The 20,066-nt window shown below is 43.9% G+C and overlaps 1 protein-coding gene across 2 annotated transcripts in view; it reads right to left on the bottom strand.

Moving 5' to 3' along the window:
• Positions 1-576: 576 nt before the first annotated feature.
• DENND5B (DENN domain containing 5B) overlaps positions 577-20,066 on the bottom strand; it is a 101,250-nt gene continuing 81,760 nt past the window's right edge. For both annotated transcript variants that reach the window (XM_068190884.1, XM_068190885.1), the window contains 13 exons: positions 17,468-17,599; positions 16,306-16,458; positions 15,773-15,851; positions 14,502-14,583; positions 9,859-9,987; positions 9,003-9,124; positions 7,147-7,292; positions 5,385-5,503; positions 4,143-4,330; positions 3,415-3,497; positions 3,143-3,269; positions 2,219-2,393; positions 577-1,377 (listed from right to left, as the gene is read on the bottom strand). In XM_068190884.1, the coding sequence (XP_068046985.1) occupies positions 1,194-1,377; positions 2,219-2,393; positions 3,143-3,269; positions 3,415-3,497; positions 4,143-4,330; positions 5,385-5,503; positions 7,147-7,292; positions 9,003-9,124; positions 9,859-9,987; positions 14,502-14,583; positions 15,773-15,851; positions 16,306-16,458; positions 17,468-17,599 (1,719 nt within the window). In that variant the 3' untranslated portion in view covers positions 577-1,193. The remainder of the gene's footprint in view (positions 1,378-2,218; positions 2,394-3,142; positions 3,270-3,414; positions 3,498-4,142; positions 4,331-5,384; positions 5,504-7,146; positions 7,293-9,002; positions 9,125-9,858; positions 9,988-14,501; positions 14,584-15,772; positions 15,852-16,305; positions 16,459-17,467; positions 17,600-20,066) is intronic.

The raw sequence follows: 20,066 nt of genomic DNA, 5'->3' as shown, positions 1-20,066 counted from the left end.
GAAAGAGTGTAGGAGAAAAGCCTCAAAACACCAACGTCAGATTATTTTTTCCTCCTCTGCTTAATTCTTTTCTTTCTGTAGCTGAATAATTAAGAAAAAATCATCCAAGATCCTGTACTCCCCTAGGAACATTCATTCTGCAGGATAAAGGAAGACTCATAACCTGTCAGCATTTCAAAGCCAGCTGATACAGTTTGGTAGCACAGCAACAGCAGCATTTGTGGCTCTACAGCAATGATTCTTCTCAAGTACAGCAAGAATTTGGCAGAAACCAAATTCCTCATCATGGGGAAAAAAAAAAAGGTCACCCACAACACAAACTGGCTGAGGGTGAGGGTGAATCATGAGAACATCTAGACAGGGAAGGGACACACTGAGTGAGTCAAGCAAGCCACCATTCCCCATTTCAGGCTGCAGCAGCAAGGCTTCAACAGGTTTTTCATCCTCTCAGGCTCTGAGGCTGACAGCAGTCCTTCTCTCCAGTGTTTAAGCATTCCAGCCCTTGTTTCCCCTTTTGGAGATCAACAGGAGTGACACAAAACACCTTACAGAAAAAAAAAATAACGACTCACTACATCCATGCATGGGAAGGCGAGTCTTTGAACAAACAACAAACTAAAAGAGACCATGTACAGTAGGGTAAACCAGCATATGCTTACAGCATTTCCAAGAGTGACACGATCACAATGGCTACATAGGGATATTTCTGAATTAATTTGCAATACCTGAAAAAAGCCCTGCTGAGTTTGCGCTGTATTTACACATTGATTGGCTTCTTCCTCGCAAGCAAGTAGCGGCATCCCTTCCCACCTTGGTCCTTCCCTCCCTCCACAAGTCCTTCCCCTGGGTTTAAGCTACTCATAGTCAGAACAAGAACATTCACTCTAAGAAAAATTTCTTAGAGTAATATAATTTCTTAAAGAAAGATAGCATATTTACACACATCTAACACATGAAAATACTCTATTTTTTGTACTAAACTTCTGTTTCAAATAAACTACAATACTGCATATTAGCTTTCTGCAGCTTTAGAGGCCAGTCCCCATCAGGCACAAACTGGGCTTCCCAATCCTGCTTCCACCAGCAGCTTTGCCTTACAGTGGTGCACTACCATGGCATTCAAGTCCTGACAGGTCTCCAGTTGTGGTTTGCTTGTTTGGGAAAGGAGTAATGAAGTTCTCAGCAAAGCCATGCTAAACATCCACTCCTTTAATGAGTGATCCTTCTAGGATGATGTTGAAATCTTGCAATGTCTGTAGGACTCGGATAAGGGAGTTGACAGTCATGCGGTCCCGGAGGAGAGCATTCTCCTCGTACATCCTCGTGATGGGTGGGCACTCCGCCAGCAGCGGGATCCACTGAGACAGCAAGTGGTCCCTGAAAAGGGCAGGACAGGAATTGTTTTAACAGTTACCATAGGTATCACACTGGAATTCTTCTCCAAGAGCACAACCCAAAACATGCAGCCCCTTTTGGTGAGCGGTGGGTGCTTGCATGTACAAGTTTGCCATGTAATCGCAACCCTTGATTTGGTTAGTAAAATACTACCTACTGTAGAAATGAAATTGAAAGGTATTAGCAGAATTGGGCATTTGTAAGAATTCAGGAACATTTTCAGATCGGGAACAGTGAAAATAAAACTTGAGGAAAATCTGACAGACTGCCAACTGGTTTTCCAAGTATCCAGACAGGTACGACAAAATGGCACTTATTTCTAGATATACAAACTTCTACCCTCCAAAATACAACTAAGTCCCACCCTCCTGCCCCTCTCCAAGTGCAAGACAGAGAGTGCCCTATTAGGAAAGAAAGGTTCCTCTAGAACAGTTCTGACAAAATTATAACAGGCATCCCATTTTCACAAGCAATTGAATGAGGGTTTAGAAATTCATCAGCTCCTGAAAAGGAACTCTGCATTCCCAAAGTCAGTATTTCATCAAAAATAGCATTTCAAGACAGATTTCACACACATGACTGTCAAGCTAACAGCTATAAGAAAAGCTCAAAACATTTTTAGCAGTTTAGACACTAGCCATGTATTACTAGTGCTCCTTTGCTCTAATGTTTGACGTAGTACTAAAGCTGCCTAAAATAGGCTCTGGATAATACATAGGTGTGAGATGGCTTAAAATGGAAAACTAAAGGTAATAACAACCGTGGGAAAATATTCTTCTAGTTTAATGCCAGAGGACACACATAATGAAGAGCAGTTCAGTACCTTGTCCCCAGGCAAACCAGGATTTGGAATTTGCCATCCTTTCCAATGTTCCTTGGAGCTGTATTGATGGCATTGACATAATGACAGAAGGTTTTGCATGAAGATCTCTGAAGCAAAAGGGCCTCCTCATTGTCTCCAATCTGATCACTGGTTTCAAAATAAGCAACAGCTTTCTCTGTGGTAGAGAGAACATCAGGACCCAGTGAGAAGAAGCACTTTGTTGTGACACAGAATCACACAAGGGAATCCTTAAAAAAAACCAACCTGCTGAGAGCTATTCCACAGTTTATCTATAAATTCCTGACTCTGAAGACCACAGGTAGGTGGTCACCTCCACCTTTGCCATGGCATAGCACTGGTCAGTCTGGTTGATGTTTAACACAGGTAACACCAAGGAGCAGCACCAGAGCACCCCTCAATGGTTTCACTGTAAGTGATACCATCAGCATTGATTTTTCACTTTTTCTGAGTAAGCACTTACCCTCAGGCTGAGCACCTCTGCCTGCAAGCCTGTTCTAAGGGAGGAAGTACATCTTAAGTTACCCCTACATAGGCCTACAGGCAAGGATCACCATTGCAATGATGAGGAGAGTTCTCATAAACCAGGAATCCAAACCTTTCACTCCCTGCCCTTTCCTAGCTCTCTCCCTAGCACTGATAGCTCCTCTACCCCAACCTCCAGCCTACCTTCTTTCTCTCAGAAAAGCAGCTGTTTGAACTAGGCACTCTTAAATTTCTGCTCAGACTCACACTCTTCTCTTGCACAGAGTTTAGTACTTCTCCTCTGCCATCAGGTTTCTCATTGACTTTAAGCAACCTGGAGCAGGTGCTTGGCAGGATAAATAGCACCCTAGCTGATAAGAATCCAAGGTCTGTGTGTGATTTTGCCCTAAACCTTCTCCTCCAAATCATATACCAGCTTACCTATAAAATCCCAGATGAAGACATTCTTATGGAAAATGCGAGCTGATTTGAATCCGTGGTGGAAGACCTGCTCCAGTGCTGCAACCAGACCATTTTCTCCACACAAGAGAATGGTAAGGCTCCCTCTCTGTGGAAAAGGGAGAGCAGGTAAGTACAACTCGCCTTGTTTAGATGACAGAAACTTCAGACCTAAAGGTAGTACATCTACTGGTACTTCAGTGCCATTTCTGTTTATAAAAATTTGCAGGCAAGTAATGAAAAGTAGGAATTACCTCTTTCTCTGGCTTGTGGAAGTGTTTTACAATGTTGTTCACGGCTTCCCCGATTCCCTCTTGGATCTGCCCCGTATTAGGCTCTGTGAAATGATGGAGAGCAGACTAGCTGAAGGTTAATCTTTTCTTGCTTGATATTTCAGCACTCATGTCCTCTAATTTTACAGGAGCTGGACAGATGTATGAACAGGATCTACACTGTCCCACCTCTGTGCTTTAGCAGACTCTGTGACCCTCACAGTCCCGTGTCCTGTTGCAGCCAAGTGCAGTTACTCATAAAAGCTAATTTTAGGGATGCGAGGTCGATGTGCCCTAGGGTCCCTGCAGAGATAAGCTTTGCCAGAAGGCAGCTCACAGCAGCCACATCAAGCTCTGAGCTGCCCTCAGAGAGGCCTATCTTCCCACAGACTGCAAAGTGAGCTGGGAAGCTGAGCAGCATCAGCTACTGCAAATTCTGCTGCCTCCTCCTCCCTCATCTCATATCTCTATGCTCCAAAGAAAGAGATTATTATCTCTCAACAGTCAAAAGGGGACACTGAAAGAGGCAACATGTACGTCACAGAGCAAACACCAACCACGGAAGGCAGGAAAAGCTCATCAGCTTGCAGCTGCTGCTCTGCACCAAACCTTGCTTCAGGATGAACCCTCCTGTTCACAAAAGCCTTTTTTCCCAGCAGTTGGCAGCAGACCCCTTCCCTATGATCCTGGAGAGGAAGGCAAGGACTTACTGGTGTTCCTCCCTGTGAGGGAAGTGATGCTCAGCCGCCGAGTCACAGTGGGAGACTTCTGCTGGGGCGGCGTGCGGCACTGCTTGCCCAGCTCTTCGTCAGACGCGGAGGACACCAGCTCTCCAATGAGGATTCGCTCCAGACTGCCATCATCAACGCCTTTTCCCAGCCACCGCCCACAGGGGAACCTGCAGCGTGCCCAGGACAAGCACAGGTCAGCCACACACACAGTGCAGCCTGGTCTCAAAGCTGGGGGACAGCTGGCACCCAACAAACACAGATAACAGGCAGGGAAAACTTTGCTCCCAGGAATTGCTCACCAAGCAGAGCTCTGCAGGAGCAGCCCCTGCACCACAGCTCATCATCCTTAGAAACAGGGAAATATGCAAAGCTTGGGTCACACACATATTTTATGATCCACATCTTGTTTTCTGCCAAGTTATTTTGCACTTTCAGCCACAGCTGATATGCAGCCTTTAAGAGCTCTGTGATGATTAACAACCAAATCCCCACAGAATTTCCACCCAGCTGAGGCTGTGACATCTCCTCATACCTCAGACCTCACCTCACATTTTACTGCTGTAGCTTTGGATCCCACACACAGCCCTAATGAAAGCCATGCACATGTCCATACCCAGTCACTTTATGCCATGTTCTCCTACTTTCCCCTATACACTGTGGTCAACTCTGAGATCTGGAGCTCACCTCTCTGCATTGCAGTTTTCCAAGATCACATTTTTAAAAAAAATTTTGTCTGCTCAGCCCCGTTTTGTAAAACCGATGGTGAATTAGGAGACCATTTTGACACAGAGGTATGTGCTCAATGTAAGATTAAGAAATCATCAAAACTTTTTATTTTCTTGCTATTTCCCCCAGAGTGTCATTTCAGCTCGTGGAGTTTAAAGAGTTAATTGGTGCACAATTTTACCACACTACTTAGAATCAAGAGATCCATTATTAGACACAAATATATGAATCACTTCAAAAGTATCCATACTGTCTGTCCTGTCTCAGAAAGATGCAAAAAAAATCCTGCACTCAAATATCATTTAATATTTATCAGATTATCTGATTTCAACTAGGGCTACTGAAATGAGAGAACCAGGGGAGGGGGAGACCAACCCAACCCTATCAGGGACGCAAATCAGCCCCAGCCAGAGTTAAGGAGAAGGTGAATGCCTTCTTGCTTTCTCTAAATTCAACAAGAATTTCAGACAAGGAAAATGATGACTTGTTGCTTACTTGTATGTGTGTCCTGTTATTTCATTCCTGACCATGACACAATCAACTAGCCACTTGGCCAGTAGCCCTGAGTTGTCATGACCAATCTGAACGGTCGTCAGCTTCCCCAAGTTCTGGCACTGAAATGAGGAACAGTTTTTGCTTCATTTAAAAAAGAACAGACAACACACACCCTCACCCAATGCACGCATATGGTCAAATATAGGCTTTTATTCAGTTTTCTAATTCTCCTTGATTTGTAGAACAAGTATTTTCGACCAAACACGCAGAGCATTTTCAAAAGCAGCATAATTATTTTAAGACAGGAGAAAAGAAATAAAACTGTTAAAAGCTTGTGGAGAGATTACATTCTTTGTTGGGAGCACTCACTCTGAATACTTCTGAGAAGTATTAATTACACATTTCTGAGTAAGGTGATAAAAAGGTGTGCTTTTGCAGAAGAAATAGATCTTCAATACAAACAGCTTTTCAAAAATCCATTTGGAGCATACTGACCTTCAGGTGACCCACCCCACATTATGTAGCAGTCCCTAGATCCTTTATTATTTTCTAAGACTGATTTGCTTATTGTTGGCCGAAACAAAAAACACTAACATGAGACTCAGCATCACAAAGACACAGAAGAAGGAAAACAAGGCACTGTGAATTCCAGTGCAAGATGTAATTGTAGGTGGGGCTGGCAACAACATCTGTTGACGTCACCTAAACACTTCCCTTAAAAGACCTTGGTTTTCACCGCTTCTGATGCTGCCAAACAAGCAGCTTGGGCTGACATTTTCTACAAGTGGGTGGCTACCCAAGTTGATATTTTAGGAAAGCTTCAGCCAGAGGAATAATCCAGAACAGAATCAATACAGTCCTTAGAAATATCTAAATATGTAATTTTGCCTGCTAGAAGCCTGGATATCTTTTCTACAAAACAGTAATATCTGAATGAGATGTGGGCACTTATCTCAAAAATATCCTCTCTTTGTCAAAATCAACCTACATTTGGCAAGAGGCTTTTTTTGCTATTGTTGTTGAAGATCAGTCTACATATGCTCAGTGGATGCAACCTCAATTTCAGTAGCAGATTTTCTTACAAAATCACTCCTTAATGGGTATGGTACAGCCCGGAGCTAGAGGAGCTTGATGGGGCTTTCCCTGCAATTCCTGCTACCAGCTGCTTTGGCACGGCACCGAGCCAACCTGTAATTGCTGGGTGGGAAAGCAGAGGGGAAAGCAAAGAGAAAACCCCAGCAAGCCTAGGGGAGAGAGCCCAGTGGGGATGGCAGCTCCTGGTGTGCCACAGACAGCACCTGAGGCTGGGATGTTGAAGAGCAATGCCAGACAACGGGCTCAGAAGATATTTGGGACTGGCCAGAGGTCAAAAGGGACCTGGGTGGTGGTTAGTGGAAAGACAGAGTGAAAGAAGGGAAAAGAAACTTGGAAGGGAGATGAGGAGTCGCAAATAAACACTGAAAGGGAAAATCAGGCACGTGTGGAAGGGAATGAGACATGGAAATAGATAGGCAAGGTGAGGAATTCTGGGCTGGACAGGGACAGCAGCAAGGCCTGCGCTTAAAAGTGGTGTGTGCTCACAGATAACCCTCACCTCACACAAGAGGGGCAGGCTATTTTTCTGTACATATTTGAACCTACAGTGACACTGCAAATCAGGACAGAATCTGAAATGTTGTGCTCTTAAAAAACCCTAACAAATTAATATTTATTCGGAAGCATGTTTCAAATTGTAAGGAAAACACGAAGAGCTTGTACTCACCTCAAACGTCATTTCTAGGTGATTTTTAGGAATCTGCATGACACCGCTATCTCCCAGTTCTCCCGACACACATATCCACGGGTTTGATGTGGTTATTGCATTGCTTAGTTTTTTGATGGGAATTATCACTGACCTGTAAGGGATCACTGAGAGCAGGCAGAGGGGGAAGTACGTTAGTCGTGATCTATTTTCTTCTTCCCTTCCAGTAAACCCAATTTCTGGGCGAAGCACGCCTTTCCCCTGAAGGCCAGCTCTGTCGGCTGTCTCGGAAGCGGAGAGGCCCCTGCCGCTGCGGGCGGGGTGAAGGGCGGCGGTGCCGCACGGTGGAGCTGCAGCCCCGCGGCAGAGCCGGGACCGCGCAGGGAACGGGACGGAGCCGCCTGCGGGAGGATGGGGCACACGGCAGGGCACGGCGGAAAGGAGTGCCACGGTCATTCAGCAGCCTGGTTTGCAAGGGATCTTTAGCAGACATCTAGTCCAACCCCCCTGCAGTGAGCAGGGCCATCTTCAACCACACCAGATTGCTCACAGCCCCGTCCAAGCCAACCTTGAACGCTCCCAGGGATGGGGCATCCCATCCCCTGTGCCAGGGTCTCGCTACCCAAAATGTAAAAAACCTTCTTCCTTATATCTAACCTAAACTGACCCCCTTTTAGTTTAAAAGCATCACTCCTTGTCCTACTGCAACAGGAAAATGACAAAATATTTGTTCCCATCTTTTGTATGGGCCCCCTTCAAGTACTGAAAGGCTGTGACAGGAAATGGTGGCATGACTGCCAACACCACAGCCAGACTCTCAGGTCTGGTGTGTCTCTGTGGACATGCCCCTCTTTATTCTTATTCCTTTTCTTCTCTTACTCTTCTGCTTTTAAATCTGTACCAGCCATGCTGGAGACAAGGACTGCCACCCACCCCAATTTGGATTTGACTCAGACTGCACCTCCAGCACTGCAAGACCCACTCTCCCCATATGTTTCACAAGCTGCCTTTTTGACTTGGGAAGCTAAGCCAGCCTCTTTTACTTTTGTGTGCCAGCCAATCATACTGCACTCAAAAAAATACCCTCAAATTCCAAGCACTTGTTCTACAGGAGAAAGCTGTTAAGCTGGATGTCCCACAGAAATAAGGTAATCAAGGATGAATAAATCTCTTTGTGCTGCACTAGTTCTGAGGGATTTATTGCTTTAAGAGGAGAAAAAGTAGAATGAGTGCCTGTTTTCACAGCCATGTAAAATTTGCTTCACTTCACTGTGAACAGGCAGGAAAATTAAAAATAATGGCTGCCCAGGTGAATCCAAATAATTAGGTCATCTAATGGGATCTTGCTTTTTCTGCATTGTCCAGTACTGGAGAGACAAAGATTAATTTCTAGTTACCAATCCAATCTCTGCTCTTCTTTCAAGAGAGAGTGAGAAAGGGAATCTCTCTGGCATTTAAGAAGAAACAAAAAGAGATTTAAGATACAAAGAGGACAAAGTATTTCACCCTCCAATCTTCCATCTCCTCCTCAGTCTGAGGAGAGCAGTCTGCTAGGATGCACACTTAACGAAGGCCAGAAAGAAGCATTAGGAGGTAGAGGACTTGTCTGGGAGAGAAGCTGAAAGAAACTATACTGAGAGCAGCACTCCCTGCTGATTACCCTCCTTTGTGCAATGCTCTTATCCAGAGCACTCCCACACAACCTTGGCTCTCCAGCTGGTTTCCCAGAGCAACACCCAGCACCCAGGAGCCCTGCAGCAACAACCAAGGCTCCCAGATAAGGGCTCAGCTACTCAGACACCAGCAACATCATCTCTTACAAACCATGACAGCAACTAATTTTTAGTCAGGGGGAAAAAATTGATTCTCCAACTCACTGATTGTAGTGAAGACGCTTGTGAAGCAGAAGTAATCCACAGCATTGAGTGAGAGCAGGTGATACAGAAACTGTTCCCGTTCTTCTTCACAGCGCAGGAAAGCGTAACGTTTGTAAAGTTTCCTGGGAGAAACAAGCACATGGCATTTTTGTTGTTGCTGTTGAAAAAGCACAATGTATCTTAAAAGGTGCTTGAATCTCAAAACACCAAATGAAGTGTAGCTCTTAATGGGAGGTATGACTCCCCAACAACAGAAGCTGTTAGAAACCCACAGAGGGCATGTAAATGTGCCACAGGTGTTTTACAGATCACCCTTAGCTCCACGCTCCCACAGCAAGGCTACCGAGTTCCTTTCTGTTTGGGGTTTGCTGCAAAGCACAGGTAAAAACTAACATTACTCACAGCAGCAGATCTGAACAAACATACAGCAACCTCATTTCTTCCCCATACCTTTCCACTGTGGAATGGGCTCATCTAATAACCTCATCTTCCTTCTGCTCTCTACTGTGACAGAAAACCCAGCAGAACTCACCAAGCAGCAGCTGGGGTCCTCCCACCACTCTGTCAGTTCAAGGATCTGTAGGGCTGCAGGGGGGCTTGGATCAGTGCAGGGATCTGACCAAGAACTAGTGCCTCCTTCCTGAAACCTGTGATGTGCTTTCCATGTAGATGAGCAGACTCTTGCCCTGCTGGGTGGGCAGTACCACCTTTCCCAGCTCCCCCCTGCCCTTCAATCACTTCTAGCTGGAAACCACAGTACCCAAACAGGGTGCCAGGCTGTACCCCATGCAGCAGCACCTTGAGACACCACCTTCACAACGTGAAAGTGAAGGTTTGAAGAAAAGAGCTGGCTTACTTTGCAAGTGCCTGGTTGGAAAGCAGCTGCTTCAGGTGCTGAGACAAAAGTTTCTTCTCCAGAGAAAGTCTTATCCAGGCTCGGGCTCGCCCCACATCAGTCTTTATCTCACTCATGTTCTGAATGTGTCTGAAATGTGTGGGGAAGAAAATAAACAGATGAATCATAAAAATTCTGCATGCTTCAAATGGCAACATCCAGGGTGATGACACAGCAGGTGAACTGGAAAATGTCTTCTGACTTAATTTCTGGAGAGATCCCTAGCAGGGCCCCCAGAACCTTGCACTGTGGCAATGAGATCCCTGGCAGCCCCAGGCTGGCAGAAGGACACATGGCAGCTTTTCCTGGGCATGGCAGCCCGTAGGAGCTGCTCTGTGCTTGCCTGGCCAAGGTGAGGAGGGGTAAACCTGTTTACCCCTGCATTGCCTGAGGTAGGTGTTCTCAGGGACACTGCTAACAATTAAAAAAAGCAGGCACCTTGTGAGACCCAGTTACATCTCAGCTGCCACCTCAAGCTGCTGACTAGAATGGGCGTGTCTGGGAGGGCAGAGGACAAACACGTGTCCTGAGAGTTTCTCCAAGCCACAGTGGCTCTGAAGGTTCTAACAAACCCCTTGAGGGCAGCAACAATGAGAAAAGCAGGACTGCTGAGGCAAAAACAGCAGCAGGAAGCTGCAAGCAGAATCACATTTTTAGGGATATAAGAGGCCTTCCTGTAAGTGATGATTTGAACAGCCCTCCATATGGTTCATCTGTAGGAAAGCAGAACTGTTCCACAGGGGCCTTCTTCTACAGTTATGCTTTTCTTTTTAAGATTCCCACATTTCAGTTTGGAGAATGCCAAAAACTCTAGCTTTAGAGCACAGGGAGTTTTAGAAGAGGAAGAGAACTGCCATGGCAAGACAAAGTTGCTTCCAAAAACTCCCTACTTGGTTAAATAAAAAAACAAGAAAAATGAGTAACAGTTTTCAGCAGGTGAAAGAAAAGGCTCAAATTTCTTAATTTTCATGCAGTCTGCATATTAAGTGCACAGGCAATTCAGCCCTCCAAATCTCCATGGCAGGCTCCAAAGCACCATCAGCTGAGGTCTGAACTAATCCCAGTTGCAATTTACTGTCCAACTCCTGCAACTTCCTTGACAGCCCTCCACGCATTGCTGAGTGTTGGGGAATGTGGCAATATTTACTCCAAAGGAAATCCAACAAAGTCGTGCTGTGACTGATGCTTTTTACATTGACTACTATAGTCTCGTGCTTTCCCCCATCTGTTACATGCAAGTGTGTGCTTTGTGGTATATTTAGTCCCTGCATTACTTGAGAAAACTACTCTTTTGTTCATAGAGCCTCTAATGGAGCAGGCCCAGGACCTTTAGGGCAAATTTGCAAAGAACAACTTGGAGCTGTGGAGACATACGAGTTTTCTCTGCACAAATGAAGAGCACACACAGCCCAGCAGCCCTGCTCTGTGCCAGGCTGACCTGCAAGGCTGAAGCCTTGCTCCTGGCATGGGAAAGCCCTTCCTGGCTCAGAGCATGGCAGCCAGCATTAGACCTTCCAGCAGAAAGCTGGACACGTGACCCGCAGTCCTTGAGAAACAGGATGCATGCTACAGTCAACTACAGCATGTCGAGACACTCTCCTCAAACATTTCTAAGCCTTTTGAGATGGGAAGATCAAAGCACAGACTATCATCTCCCTCCCCTTCCCCTGAGTGCTCAGCTTGAATTACATCTAATATGAAACACTGAGCAGAATATGTTATTTCACTGTGAGAAGATTCAAGTACAGATGGACTCAACCTTATTCCATGCATGCTCTGTGCCTCTTCATTACCTGTGTCTGGTTCAGACTAGATAAGCATTAATTGTGCATTTGGGAAAAAAAAAATATCTGCAAACATGCAGCTTGCCAGAGATATTAAAAAGATTCAGTAATCAGTCTTGGTGTCAGCAAAAGCAGAGTGTAACAGAACAGAGCATGCAGGAACCCAAATTTATTTCACTGTCAGTTGTGAGAGTCAGAACAGCTCTATTTTTATCAGTGACCTAAGCGTAAGCACCGTATGCTCACCATGGCACAGCAAATTCTTCTTGTCATAGCACTGAACAGCCATTTCGACGCAACTCCTCTGGCTTGGACTTGCTTTTAATCCCATTAGTAATAAAGAAAAATCTATTTGCCCTGTCAAATGTAAGCCTGGGGTATGGTGAGACAAACCCTCTGCAAACAGCTGTGCTGACAGCAGAGGTTACAGCTGCCCAGCACCGCCGTGCCCCGGGGATGCTGTGCATGCTCCCACAGCAGCACAGTCAGGAAGGAGCCTATAGCTCAACCCAGGCAGGCAGCAGGTCTTTGCTCAGCCTTCTTTTTGAACACAGCAGGTTAAGGATCACTGCTGAGGGCCCAGTGGCCAGCTCACATCCTCCAGTGCAAGCTCTCTGAGGAGGGAGGCACAACACGGGCATGAGAACAAGTGCTGATAGCAAGGAAGAGCTTGCCCAAAGGGGAAGGATCAGAAACCTGAACCCAGCTGGACCAAAGGTTTGGGGAGGCCTTGATGTTGACTAGTTGGTTTGGATGCTCAGCAATACCTGAAGGGTGAGGCCATGCTGGAAGCAGGCTGTAGCTGGAAGAGGGGATAGAGAGATGAGACAGATCTGCGCCAGGGGAAAGGCTGGAGGGAGAACACCCAAGCTGGCTTGTGCCATTGAGATTCCATGCACAGAACCAAAATAAACACCTGAGCATCTTCCTGACAACATCTGTGATGCCTGGCTTTTAGGGGGGGGCAGAGGACACACCACAGTACCTGCAGCACATGGCACACTCAGAGCATGACTGTGACTCAGCCCTGCTTTTAAGTTGTTTACATAACCTTGCATGAGCCATCAGAAACAAGCCCTGCTTAAGGCAATGCTTAATCCTCTAGCCATTAGTTCAGTCAGCACCAAAAGCCCTGCAATTTAACAATTACCCCTCCTTCAACTTCAGCCTGGTGTGCAAACGAATATTAGGCAGCATTACTTCCAAGCAGGAGAAAGTATGCCTCGAGATTACAGATGACAAATTCAACTCACCATCTGCCCAGCATTTTTTCTGTGACCAGACATGCTCGAGGACAATCACAAATACCCAAGATATTACAAAATGTAGTGTTCTGCTTCTGTACTTTTTCTCTGAAGAGCAGTAAGACAGACTTTTGTGATTCAAACAAGAGAGCTCAGATCTGTGCTGGGCTTTCATTACTCCAGTGGAAGCCCGTGGAAGACAGAACCCATGCACACAGCAGTGAGCGCACACAGCCTCCTCTGTCAGCAAAGCCCCCCCCCCAGCACAGGAGTTTCCGCTCCAGATCCTCCTTCATCCTTCCCTCAGACTGACCCTCTACATGCCTGTCAGTCTCCCAGGACTGAATTAAGGAGAGAGCTGTCACATCCCATGAGAGGGATGCTAAAATGGCAGACACATGTTCAGAATGACCTCTTGGCTCGACACCCCTAGTTACACTGTATGTATTCTTTCTCCCTCTTTCACATGTTCTTTCAGCCCTACATGGCATGTCATGCTCTTTGAAATCAGAACAAAAGATTCAAACTACAAAGCATCAAACTAAAAGGTTGCACACTGCAGGTGGGGAGTACAGTGATTTTTTTTCCCCAGAAAAATCTGACTAATCTATCAACCCACATAGCAAAAATCACATCACTGTAATCAGGGCTTTGTGAACTAACTACGATAAATCTTATTTTTACGCTAAGGTTCTTTTGCCATATTTTTAAGTGTAAAAAGAAGGTAAGAAACAGTACTCAAGTTGTCTTACACGTTTAATTGCTCTCAGCTCTTTACAGATGAGCATTATTGCATTACTCCTCCTCTCTTTTCATAGCATGTTTATCCCACTGCAGTCCTTAGCCCTGGCAAGACAAGTGTCAAAAAGTGGCCTGACCTGGCAGTGTCTTAATCAAGGAGATGGCCTGAAGAACTTCTGCTTGCTAGTGTCACACCAGCCTCCACCTCTTCTGACTCCAAACAAACCTTCTGGTTCCAAACAAACACTGCTTGAAAAGCTCTCCAGAGCCAGGCTGTGGTCCGCTAGAGAGAACCTGCCCTAACTTCACATCCCAGCTTTAATCTCACCCAAATTCTAGATCTGATTAAAACTTCTAAACTTGTACATTTATTACTTTCTGCCATGAAATGCTAGCTGAAAAGAAGGAGTATTGCTCAGGCATTGTGAGCAGGTTTTTATGTCCCTTTGCTTTGCCTATCAGCTGTACTTGTTGGGTCAGTAATTAAAAAATTAACTAAGAGAAACAAACTGAAAATACTAAGGAATTTAACTTATTTGCTTTTATTTGTAGAAGCTGGCTTTATTACTGGAAGAACTCCCCTGGGAAAAGAGAAATTGCAGTAACACATGTGTGGTTTTCATTCTCTGTTCACTAAAAAAAAAAAAAAAAAAAATCAAGTGAACACACAAAAAAGTTTTTCAAAACAGAAAGGTAACACATTGTAGATTTGAATGTGGGCTGAAGAGAAGGTTTAATTCTCCTTAGCCTTTGTAGACCCAAAGCTAGTGAGGATCTTCACCTTATGCTACAGAATTAAACCCACAATTAATGCTTTAGGAACCAAATTGCATACCTCATATCTTGTATCAGGGAAACCCTCAATGTAGGCAGAGTAATTCCTGTATCAGACTTTCGTCTTTCTGTTCCACCACCAACTACAGTGGAGAAAATACACATAGTTAACACAACAATGCATTTGTTCTACATACAGCTGAAAACAATCTTAACTGGCTGGAAACTGCACTGTTTCTGTGCATTGTCATTAACTCTATCCTGGAAATATAGAAGTAGACAAAATGAAAATTCTGAATATATTACCTATTCCTTCCTTAACCCAGCACTGAAACTGGGAGATCTAGCTTCCTTTTTTTGTATGTGAAATACCTTAACTTAAATCTGTACAGCAGTGAGTTTTATCAGTAAGAAGTTTCTGTGGAAAGCTCACAACTGAGAGAACAATTCAAATAAAATTAAACTACAGTAACATATTCAATGCAAAGAATGCTATGCATTTCTGTGCTCTGCTCAAACCACTTTGTGGTGACACATTTTGCTCTCAGGAATTTGTGCCTGCCAGCCAGATTGTTTAGTGCATTACTCATTGGAGCTTATTAAAAAGTCCTTTCATGGGAGAGACTAGTTTGTCCATAAATGCCTCTTTGAGGACTGATCATACAAGTTTCCATCTGCAGGATCTGAATTGGAGAGTCCTTGCAAGATGACCCACTGAAGTTCAGAGACTTTTACTACAATACCCCAGCCCCTGGGCAGGGACATCTCAAGGTTATCAGAAAACCTCTCTTAAAATGCAGAATTTAGTGACTGTAAGGGGCCAAACCAAAGCATAAATTGAGCACCTATATTGATGGACAGAGATCAATTACACAATTTCTGAACTGTACCACCCAGCAGTATAAAGATTTACTGAACATGGAGTTATTCATATTGGGATTTGAGAGACAGATAATGCTCACTGAAAGAAAAATGTCAGCTGTCTTATTCCCAGCTCCCCATTTTCAGCTTCTTCAGAAATTCTCTCTCATGGAGACACTGCTTCTCATACTTTACTCATTAAAAGGGAATGAAGGTAGTGCACATACATCAAGTGATTTTCCAGACAAGGATGGAAACTATGTTCCTTTGCCTGCAGTGATTTCAATCCATTTTTCCAGACATCAAGACATCCCCACAATGATTATGAGAAGTCTCAAAACGTAAATGTGGTATTAGCAAGCAAATACACCGAAAATCCTGCACAGGTTTCATGTGGTTGCACTGTTCCTCCCACGGCCGAGTTCACTTGCTGTGATGGACTTCTCATAGAGTCACCTGCCAAGTACTCACCTGGGGACTCTGCACTGTGCTCTTGCTTCTCTTCTCTCTCCTGATACTGAAGCAAATGGGACCACAATGCAGATTTCCCCTGAAAAAGGAATTAATAAATAAACCAGGCAAAGAAATATCCAATAATGGCCAAAAAGCATGGCAGAATAATGTAACGACACTCGATGGGTAAAATGTTCAGTAATAAAAACCAAACCTTCTCTCTTGGGCCATGAAACCTCAGGAAGAGAGGACCACCCCACTGATTCAGCAGTCACGCCACCCACCTTGTTTCTTCGTCCTCCCTCTGGGTTTCCTTTGTGAAAGTTGAAAGGGAACAAACCAAACATGTACCTGACAACATCACTGCAATTTCCAGAGGGGAATACCCCAAAACAATCCCCCCTCAAAAAACCCAAACACCCAAAATTCCTCAAACCTTTGCAAAATATGAATCAGGGACACTGATCCCAAACACACCTCCTGCTTTATCTTGGAGTTATACCATTGAGTAGCAGCTTAGAAAGCAGAGATGATATTCAGTATTTACCAACCTGCTTGACCTGCAGACCATGGCTCCAGATTCTTTCTAGCAGATCACACAGACTGGCAATCAGTGTATTTTCCTCCAGACCTGTTATGTTGGCTTCTCCGTGTCCCAGCTCAACTGCTTCATGGCCCATTTTCTCAACCAACATGCGTTTAGTCTATTAAAAAACAAACAAACAAACAAAAAACCACCAAAAAACCAAAAAACCAACAGTTTTTAAGAATGTTATCCAACAAGGAACAGAATTTACGACGTGTCCACTTACACATGCTTAATCTAGAGACCATAGCTAATACAGAGAAACTTCAAATATATTTGCAGAGACTGTAAATTAACAAAACTAATTATATTAAAAAAATTTGCTTAATTACTTTGAATCACAGAATACCCTGAGTTGGAAGGGACACAGAAAGACCATGTCCAACTCCTGTGCATGCACAGGACAGCCCCAAGAGTCACACCATGTGTCTGAGAGCATTGTCCAAACACTTCTTGAACTCTGGCAGACTTGGTGCTGTGACCCCTTCCCTGGGGAGCCTGTTCCAGCTGTCCTGCTTCTATACCCTTTATCTATTATCCTATTTCTATGCTGATGATTTATTACCAAGCAGAGTACAGAATACACGTTCACTCTAACATAGCTTCTGTTTTAATTCTTGTCACAGCTAACAAAAGTTTAACACTCAGGTAAAGCAGTGTTCTACCAACTGCAACAGACACAAAGAAGTTGTATGTCCATGGCTGTGAAAGCTCCTTTAATACCAGGAACTGTTATATTTCATTTGCTCTGCATAAGCAACATGCACAAGCCCCACGGGCTGAATTCTTCGTTTTGACCACAGCTTTCCAGGCCATTCTGTTTAGGCTACATGTAAATATGAACAATTAAAGGAAATCCTCCAGAAGATGTCTGATCATGCTGATTCTCCTCCCTGTCCTTTCTACTTCCATCAATTTCAACTGCATAAACAGAAGAGCGAAACCACATTCCTTTCAAAATACATTCCTTTCTCTTCTAGCTGTTGAAAAACACTACAGGGCTATCCATCCTGCAATAACCAGGTATTCCAACAGAACCATGCCATTCCAGCTGTGAACCAGGAGAACACCTGCAGGTGCTACTTGAGCTCACTGCAGTCCAGGGGAGAGCACACGGGCTGACCTACCTTCATGCGACATTCCTTCAGCAACCCTTCCACAAATTTCCAATTGGTCTGTGCAATCACAGCTGGAGAGAGGTCTGACAGTTTGGGCTGCCTTAAATTTTTACCTAAACTCCTTGCCTCCTGCATGTATTTCTAAAAATAAAGAGAATAATTTTAGATACTACAGGTCAGAGTGACTCTCTTCATCCTAGGCAAGCAAGGTGATGAAAACAAATGATCTAGTGTTAATCTAGGAACACAGTCTTGATTTGTCTGATGTTTAGGTGTCAGGCTGGAGAAGTGGAATGATCCCTTTTGACAACAAAAAAGCAAGGTATTTCCCTGCATTGATACAGAGCCAGGCAATATTAGCCAGTGAACTGTGCTGTTAGTCACTAGCATGAAGTTAGGTACAAGTGCATAAAGTGTATTACCTTCATTCAGAAATAAAGTCAAAACACCAAGTTTCTTTCCACTGTTATTTCTCACTTAAATTTTTTTAATTGTCTAATTTGTGACCAGACTATACATGAATAGAAAAAAAATCCCTTGAAAATAAATTATAAGAAGCAGAAATACACTTAGTGAAAGAGAAAGATCTTATCCATTACTTTTCATCTAGCTAGTTTATGCAGGAAAAATGAGATGATCTTATTCTCAATTAACTTCTTGATTACAAGTGAAGCTCATTTTAAACAGAATTGACAGTTGGGATCATTCATGTTCTTACTATGGTAATTGTTAAATATGGACAAAAGTCAGCATACTCTTTAAAAAAAGACCCAAGTTATAATTGAAGAATTTCAAACTTTCCAGCTCCACTGCCTTGTCTTCAGGGGTAGGGTATTTTTTGCTTTGGTCTGATTTTTTTTTGGTTTTTTTTTTTTTATTTTTTTTATTTATTTTTTTTTTTTTTTTGTTAAGCCAAAATCCACAAACTAATCAGCACATGACCTCTGACCCCAACATCAGTGAGAGAGCTACATGCTAAGCTAGACTGACAAGTTGGCCACAACTATCAAAATGTTGTGAGCATTACTCGTATTTTGTCTTAAAAAGAACACAATAACAGAACATTGCCAAATAAAAGTCTTGGAAAACAGCACTCATAGCTTGGTGTGGGAATGCTGTGTTTCCATAGTGGGTTTTTGTCCTGTTGATGCCTCTCTGGGGGATGGTATGTGACAATGACCAGCCTTTCCTGGAAGGAGCAGATCACATCACTCCAGGGAAATCTTGCTGCTGCTGGCTGGGTTTTCTGGGGAACTGAGAGGTCACTATGGCTGCTGAATCCTTGGAGCTTTCTGTCTGGGCAGAAAATTTATTCCACAGAATGGCTTGGGTTGGAAGGGACCTTAAAGATCACATAGTTCCAAACCTTCTGCTGTGGGCATGGACACCTTCCAGTAGATCAGAAAAAGCAAAAGCAAAATCTTAACACATTGAAGTTAATTGAAATAGCTCCCCCCGCCCTTTTTTTTTCTTTTTTTTAAATGGGAATACAGTTTTTCTGGCGCAATTGGATTTTCTCAACACAGAAATTTGGACAAGAACCACTTAGCATCACCCTAACAGGCCAGACAAGAATGTAGGGTTCTGCCATGAAAAAGCTGTGTTCCACTGAAGATCTCAGGTAACTACAGTTTCAAAAATACTGTAAGGATTTTAAAATAGTTCAAAAACTACAGGTGGGAATAAAAGAAAAAACATTACAGATGATGAAAATATGTTGTTCAGCAAGCAACCTCACAAGTAACTTCTATCTCAGTGCCAAAATTAACAGCAAAATCAGTGAAAAGTAATACAGGGAATATATAACTAGGAAAACTAATATTTCTTTTTAAATGTGAAGGGATTAAAAGTGTGGTTATAGTCTGAAGAGTACAAAACACAGATAAACCTTATTCATTGTATAGATTCTTAATATATTAAAATTTAGAAAAAAAAAAAAAACACAACCAAAAAAACCTAAATAAATCAAAGGTTCCAGAGAAGAATAAGGGTGGGCTGAGAGAATCAGTTGACTGCCCTTTGCCTATTCCAGCATCCATGCACCACCACCCTCTTGCACACTGGGATGCAATGATCCAGCAGCCAGAAAGCAATGCTCTTGGCACGTGGCACCCTAAACTGAATTGCCAGGTGAGCAACTTGGGGGAAAAAAGCCCCAAAGCTGAACAAAATTCTTGTCTTTTAGCCTTGGAGCCGCCGTGTTTTCCAGGGAGCTGGTGTGGAAGCTCCTTTCCAGCTACTTTTCCGATCATAACCACACTTCCAAGCGCTACAGGGATGTGCTCGTACTCTACAAGAAAGGGGCAGGTTTGAGACGCAGCAAAGACAGCGGTTCCTCATGCAAACAACATCTCAAAAGCACCTTTCAACAAGAAAAACTAAAACATACCAGGCAGCATTCAGAGAAGGATTTTTTAGGAGGCCGTGCAGGAGGGGGTGGTCCCTGATCCCACTCCCAGAAGGCCATTGAGTTCTGACGAAGCAAAAGCTCCTCCGATGGCTAAGAGGAGGCAGATGCCCCAATGGCAGAAAAGCCAGAAAGAAAGAGGAGACAAAGCAAAAGAAGCATGCATATGATCCACAGCCAAAAAAAAGAAGAAAGTAAATA

This window comes from Anomalospiza imberbis, chromosome 5 (genome assembly GCF_031753505.1).
Source record: "Anomalospiza imberbis isolate Cuckoo-Finch-1a 21T00152 chromosome 5, ASM3175350v1, whole genome shotgun sequence".
In the NCBI taxonomy this organism is placed as follows: Eukaryota; Metazoa; Chordata; class Aves; order Passeriformes; family Viduidae; genus Anomalospiza; species Anomalospiza imberbis.
The sequence above is the reverse complement of the archived record's forward strand: the minus strand, read 5'-3'. Positions and strand labels throughout refer to the sequence as shown.